The sequence below is a fragment of the Brienomyrus brachyistius genome, chromosome 5 (assembly GCF_023856365.1).
Source record: "Brienomyrus brachyistius isolate T26 chromosome 5, BBRACH_0.4, whole genome shotgun sequence".
In the NCBI taxonomy this organism is placed as follows: domain Eukaryota; kingdom Metazoa; phylum Chordata; class Actinopteri; order Osteoglossiformes; family Mormyridae; genus Brienomyrus; species Brienomyrus brachyistius.
In genome coordinates, this window is record NC_064537.1 from 37,141,932 (window position 1) to 37,149,152 (window position 7,221).

The 7,221-nt window shown below is 41.2% G+C and overlaps 1 protein-coding gene across 1 annotated transcript; it reads left to right on the forward strand.

The window, feature by feature from the left end:
* Positions 1–674: 674 nt before the first annotated feature.
* On the forward strand, positions 675–2,438 carry LOC125741925 (migration and invasion enhancer 1-like). The gene is made up of 4 exons (XM_049013459.1): positions 675–832; positions 1,258–1,355; positions 1,442–1,518; positions 1,652–2,438. The coding sequence occupies exons 1-4, from the start codon at positions 804–806 to the stop codon at positions 1,733–1,735; spliced, it is 288 nt and encodes a 95-aa protein (XP_048869416.1). The 5' UTR covers positions 675–803; the 3' UTR covers positions 1,736–2,438.
* Positions 2,439–7,221: the final 4,783 nt, after the last annotated feature.

Consider the following 7,221-nt stretch of genomic DNA (forward strand, 5'->3'; position numbering starts at 1 on the left):
AGGTCCTCCCTATAGCACCCTAGCCCCATAAAAAGGGTGGGGGGAGATCTCAAACGGAATAGTACAAAGCTCAAAAGAGGATGGGGGCTTCATTTTACTGAGGGGCAAACACAAGACCATGCATGTGTCTTTCCTCCCATCTCACAGTACAGATTAAAGTAACATCAAGGAGGGCACTACACAGAGCAACAGAATATGGGAGCACTGAGATATATGAGGTAATTTTTCTGAATGTGAAAGAAGAGTGAACCAGTAGCAATTGGTGGTTAGTCATGTAAGTATGATGCATGCTTAAGAAATAGCTGGAAATGTAAAATGGTCTATCTTGTTAACACTTGTTGCAATTAAATAGTAGTTATTACAGTACAACTGAAAGTGTGAGTGTGCCCTGCGATGGGCTGGTCCCCCATCCTGGGTTGTTCCCTGCCTCGTGCCCATTGCTTCCGGGATAGGCTCCGGACCCCCCGCGACCCAGTAGGATAAGCGGTTTGGAAAATGGATGGATGGATATATATACTTTTTTTCGCTTCATGCGTATACCGTAGTGCCAAATCTCTGCGCCGCCCCGGCCATGCACCGTGCACCGCCCTAGTCTTCGCCCATGTACTGTGCACCGCCCCAGCCGCCATCCATGTATCGCAGTAGCTGTCTGTGTGATTGACCCCCAGCCAGCGTTTATAAAATCTCCATGCATGACTTCTCCGGAAGGGGGCGGAAGCGGCACAGTGAGTAATTCCGTAGAAAACAAACGGGAAGTGAGGCGGGTTGTTAGCTGGCTAAGCTAATTAGAATCATCCAAAATCATGGGGGTAAAAGTCCAAGTGGAATACTGGTAAGTTTTTGCGAGTCGAACATAAATTTAAGACAATGTTGCCCTTTTTTCAGAACTGTTTCGGCAATTTTCATTACACGTACATTACAAGGCCGAGCGCACCGTCGTTAGCGAGTTTACGTATTAATGTGCCAAATCATTGTTGAATAGGCGACAGTGACTTTAAACCACCTGCTTCCTGCTTAATTATAGTGAATATAGTGAATTATAGTGAATGCGAAAGGAATGAGTGATTTTAATTCCGCGCTGTGTGTAGGGGGACCTTGTTTTAGTGTGCGTGTAGTTAGTATTTGCACTGGTTGGTAGCGTGTGAGCGATACGGTTCGCAGTGAATGCTTCGCTTTGACATCGTATACCGCCGTGCTGCGTGGCTTCCGTTTGATTGTCTCACCCCAGTCCTTCTTCCGCCTCTTCATCTTCTCCAGTGGAGGATGAGGATACGAGCCCCGCTATCAGGAGCTTGCGCGGGTCGTCATCGCCGAGTTCCCTGATGCGGAGGTGTCAGGCTTCGTGGGGAGGCTGGGTAAGGGGAGTCACCGGGAATGCCGTTACTGCCGTCGCTCGCCGTCTCAGCGGCCGCAGCTGAGCGATGTCTGCTTCTTTTCTCAGGTAGCTTCGAGATCGAGATCAATGGACAGCTGATCTTCTCGAAGATGGAAACCGGTGGTTTCCCATACGAAGATGATGTGAGTCGTCTTATTTTTTTGGTGGCTGCCACAAAAGTACCAGCCATGTCCATGTCTTCAAGATGGAGATCGGAATTAGTGAATATGATTGGAATGCATTTTGTGTATTTAAATGCTTTTTATCTTGTATTAGATAATGGATGCTCTACAGAAAGCACTGGAGGGAAAGCCAGTGGAAAAGATCACCAAGAGCCGTCCACCTTGTGTCATCCTGTAACTGTGGAAGCAGAAGTCTGTGCCATCTCCTTTTTGTGAATGGCACACTACCCACCCCTGATTTCCTCCCCTAAATCTATATCCCACCATAATATTTACAGTAGTGTAGAATCATTTTATTTTATTATGGAGTACTGTAAGTTCACCCATCCTATTTGTTCCATGTGGGTGTGTGAGGTCTTTAATGATTGCTGTAGCCAAAATCGAAGGTTATGGTATGAGTAAAACAGCCCTTACACCCCTATGCTTTACAATGTAAGTGCAGGAACAGAGATGGGAGTGGACACCTCTAGGTTTAACTGCTGTGTAATGCCAGAAGTAACACTGAATAGGGATCCCAAAGTGAGCGTCTGCATTTTGGTCAAATGTGAGATGGCCATTAGTCAGTGATTTATCTCCAGTCAAAATAAATGCAGCCTTTATTTGGCAGACACTCGATTACATATTTCTGTAATAGGTCAAGGAGAAGAGGTTCCTGGCATGCCTGGGACAACACAGGTGTAAAACTGCCGCATTGCATTTTTATGTTTATGGGGGGGGGGGGGGGGTGGATCTTGCCAGATATATAGACATAGACTTTCCTCTGTGTCAGAAATTTAAGAGATTATTTAAATTTGTAGTAAAGTGACTCTGGTTTTGTTTTTGACATTGAATTATGCTGTCCAGTAGAGGAAAATAATTAAATACTTTATTCCATACTTGAATACTTTTTTTCTGTTGCATAACTAGTTGGTAAAAAATATCTTCATGTACATTTAGAAATGTAGCATGGAAGCCTCAACACCACTGTCTTCTGTTTTGTTTTTGAAATACAAACCAACAACCATTTTCTGTATTTGTAAACAATTACAGTAGTAGCCTATTTAAATCTTTGTAACCAAAAGATTTGTAGATCAGGAAACAGTAGTACAGTTGCAGTTTATGCTTATAGTTTTAGAAATTATATGAGATTTTAAAAATAAATATTAGAAAATTGTTGGAAAATCTAATCCTAAATGCCACAACATTTAAGTGATATATTTATTACCACAGAAACATGAAGATTTTATAGGATCAATTTGTTTTTTGATTGTTTCATAGTTTTGTGGTTCTTTATAGTTAAAATGGAAAACCAACCCTGATTTGTAGCAGCTGGACCCAGCATTAAAATGAGAGCCTGTAGTCATGCCAAGACATTGAAATGCATTTTTGTTAAAAACATTTTGTAACCTTAAAGCTTATTTAAGGGTAAATGTATTTAAAGGAATTTGGCTCGCCACTGAATTCTTTTGATATGACATTGCATTATAAGCCTCAATTAGTTTCATTTAGCACATAGGTTTCCTTGCAATTCATTTGTTGTCCACCAGAGGACAGAAATTAGCAAAAGCCATCCAAACTACCACCCATCTTCCGTAACACCTAACTTCCGTAACCTCATCTCGTACTCGTCCGTGTTGTACTCAACTTGGAGCTTGTTACAAAAGTACACAGCACAAAGCAAGGAACAGCCCAAATGGTATGCAGTGCAAGATATGGTAACATGATTTTAAATTATGGTAGTAATTTCACATTTATAGGGCTCATTCACATGGAAAACCTATTTTTCCACAATGTAACATGGATCATGTCACTTTTTTGATATTTCAAGATTTGTTTTTGGAAATGGTGTGAATACGGTCACACTTTCAGTATTCTTCTAAAAATGTTGTGCAATCTGCCTGATGGGAAGGTGGAGTCTCAGTGAATGTTATGTAACATTCACACCAAGCAACCAATTTCTCTATGGGCCAGCTTTTCTCTGTCTATGGGCCATGTCGGTCCATATTCAGGCTTTACAGTTATACTTGACGTATCATTCGGTACAATATAGTACAATATCGTCATGCTCCGCTAAAAGCTGCAGGGTTCAGTCTCATTGGACTGAACTTATTGCTATTGTCTTATGCCTTGATCAAGATGCTTAATCTAAAACTGGTTTAGCAAAAATCCATGGTTATAAAGGAGTAAAATGTGAGCAGCAGTTCTACATGCAGCCTCTGTGGTCATGCTTCGGGCGTCTCACTGGCACTCAGATGTAACGCAGTGCTTGAGATGTGAGACATTATTGTTATTTTACCTCGATCCAGTGTGTCACTGACTCCCTGTATCAGTGTCCCAGTGGAAAATATTACTGTAAATTGCAAATTTACCTAATTTTTAAGTCATATGCATTTAAAGGAGGAAAATCGTTTAGACATAAATTTACTGCAAACATCCATCCATTTTCCAAACCGCTTATACTACTGGGTCGCGGGGGGTCCGAAGCCTATCCCGGAAGCGATGGGCACGAGGCAGGGAACAACCCAGGATGGGGGGCCAGCCCATCGTAGGGCACACTCACACACCATGCACACCTATGGGCAATTTAGCAAGTCCAATTAGCCTCAGCATGTTTTTGGACTGCGGGGGGAAACCGGAGAAAACCCCACGAGGACATGGGGAGAACATGCAAACTCCACACACACATGTAACCCAGGCGGCGACTCGAACCCGGGTCCCAGAGGTGTGAGGCAACAGTGCTAACCACTGCACCACCATGCCGCCCCCTACTGCAAACATTATTATGTAAATTCATCCCAAATTACAAAAGGAACATTATTTCTCTGCATGTGAAAAAGGCCTGACCGAATCAGTTGAATTTGCTTAATTGCCATTTTTACTCAATTCCACTTGATAACAAATACATTAATAATAAATCTCCAGGGAAATTTTGTATGAATTTGCCTGGTCATCTGGCAGCTACACAGTCTATGCTAACTGCTGCTTATACGTGACAGTTTCACATTAACATTGCTGTCACTTCTTACATGCATTTTGAGAGGTCCACAAATAGTTGACATAATATTCTGGCAAATAAAAGCTTTCCTTTTTTTCCAAAGTAGATGTGTGGTGATAGGTGTGTGGTATGACCCATGGGGATAACTAAAAACCAGCTTTTAGTGCTCTTTAAATAAACAAATGAATAGTTAAGATCAAGATCTAAATACTAAAAATGAGAAGAATTCACCAGAATCGAGAGATGAGAGACATGCAAATATATGAGATACAATACAATCACTTCTATAAAGTTCTACAGCTAAATTGTAATTGTAGAAGTTAACCTGATCCATGTCATACCCCTAGCCTCTCCAATTATTGCATCAAAGCTTTCACTAGTCTCCGATGATTATTCTATATCTCAGTGATTTTAGCTTGTTGAGTTCAATTTATCTGTAAGCTCCCAAGTGAAGTGTTTCATGTCCTAAGTAATTTACATATACCATAGTCATACTCTAAGGACTTTTAACTGTTGATTCCTCTCCAGCCCCCACACCAAGCACATGATTGAATCTGTCAACCTCTACATCTCCCAGGTAGCACCCCCAACCCCCCAAAAAATGATCACACACAAATAGTAGACAAGATGTTGTTTTTAAGAACAGTTTGATACCTGTATCAGTAAATCAATAAATAGGCCTGTGCAAAAATGTAATCTACAAGGTCCTCCCTATAGCACCCTAGCCCCATAAAAAGGGTGGGGGGAGATCTCAAACGGAATAGTACAAAGCTCAAAAGAGGATGGGGGCTTCATTTTACTGAGGGGCAAACACAAGACCATGCATGTGTCTTTCCTCCCATCTCACAGTACAGATTAAAGTAACATCAAGGAGGGCACTACACAGAGCAACAGAATATGGGAGCACTGAGATATATGAGGTAATTTTTCTGAATGTGAAAGAAGAGTGAACCAGTAGCAATTGGTGGTTAGTCATGTAAGTATGATGCATGCTTAAGAAATAGCTGGAAATGTAAAATGGTCTATCTTGTTAACACTTGTTGCAATTAAATAGTAGTTATTACAGTACAACTGAAAGTCAGATCTTCAGGATGCATTGCCGTTCTGAACATGGCGAGCTATTCATGCTCATGTTTCCACAACATGACCTACTTTGAAGAATATTCATGCTACATCTACTGTTAAACTTTACGCGACAGGAAAAAAACACTTAATACATGATTATAAATGCTATGTTGCTTCATATTATGTGTGTCTGCACTGGCGCAAAATTAAAGCTGTTTAATGTGGATATTTCCTGCTGGCAGGGTTGAGTCTTTTCTCCTGTTCTGTTTTTGATTTTTATGCGCAGGATACCAAGGCGATCTATGGATGGAAGGGCGTCTGGTATGGGAGTCTAAAAGCAGCATCAGTGCTATCTGCAGATGCTGGGCTTTCGGTTTCCTCCAGCCAGGACTTCCAGCATATACGTGAACGATTTTAAGTAAAGTACGAAGCGGCAGGGATTAGAGTCAACAGCCACAAAATCAGACACCACTATCCTCTCTTGGAAAAGAGTGGATTGCCCTTTCAAATAAGGGGGAAGATTCTGCCCTTAGTGAAGATGTTTACCTTGTCCTGATCCTGGTCAAGAGTGGTGGTAAGAGGGAACATGAGATTGACAAGTGGATCGCTTTGCTGATTGTAGTTTTGTGGTTACTGAGGAGGTGGAGTTAAGATATAAGATAAGGATTTCAGTTCAATGGCCAATCTACACCCATATCCTCACCTGTGATCATGAGCCATGGGTAATGACCAAAAGGACGAGGTTGCAAGTTTCTCTACAAGAGCATTATTAGTAGACCTCGGACTAAACGGGAGATGATGGATGGATGGAATATTATTGTTATTATAGGTATTTATTGTTTTGAAAGTGACCAAAATGTTATTCAATATACAATCAGTTCTGCGTTTTTATGTTAGAAATTATAATACATTCCTCTGTGTGTGAGGATATATACCCTGTGATGGACTGGCTTCCAGGGTTTAGCCCAAACTTTTGCTTGTACTACCTGCGATGCGCTCCAGGGCCGCCAGTGACCCTGACAAGGAAAAGTGGTTAAAAGATGGAAGGACAGAATGAATTCCTCAAAAGGGGGTGTCGCAGTATTAGTGTGGCTATCTAAAACCCTCTACGACATCATAAATAAATGGCTATGCATTAACTCCCAAATGTTGTTTATATGTTTATAATAACATATTTGATTTTTTTTTTTTAATGAAAAGAGTTGATGAAAAGGGTTGCTCCTGAAGAACCTCAACACATTGATAGTTGTCGAATACTCATTTGGAGCAGTAAATGGAGCAAGCTTACATCACATATTTAATGAGGCATTACAAAGCAGTTTGTCACCTAAACATTGCTGTCTGCACTCAACTTGTATGGTCTGTCTTACGTTAGTTCTTCTGACTGTGACTGCCTGCCAAACCATGTTCACTACTCTTATTCTCCTAGTCAGTCGTGTATTTCGTGATGAATCTACTTCTTTTCACTAGCTGTATGCCTAAAAATGGGCGGTTATGTCAAAATTAACCTACGAATGTCAGAGAGAAATGCTTTAGTTAAGACTATAATCTGCTGTATGTGTGATATATTTGCTCTTCAGGACCAGATAGAACAGGGCTATCAAACTCCGGTCCTTGAGTTCTTT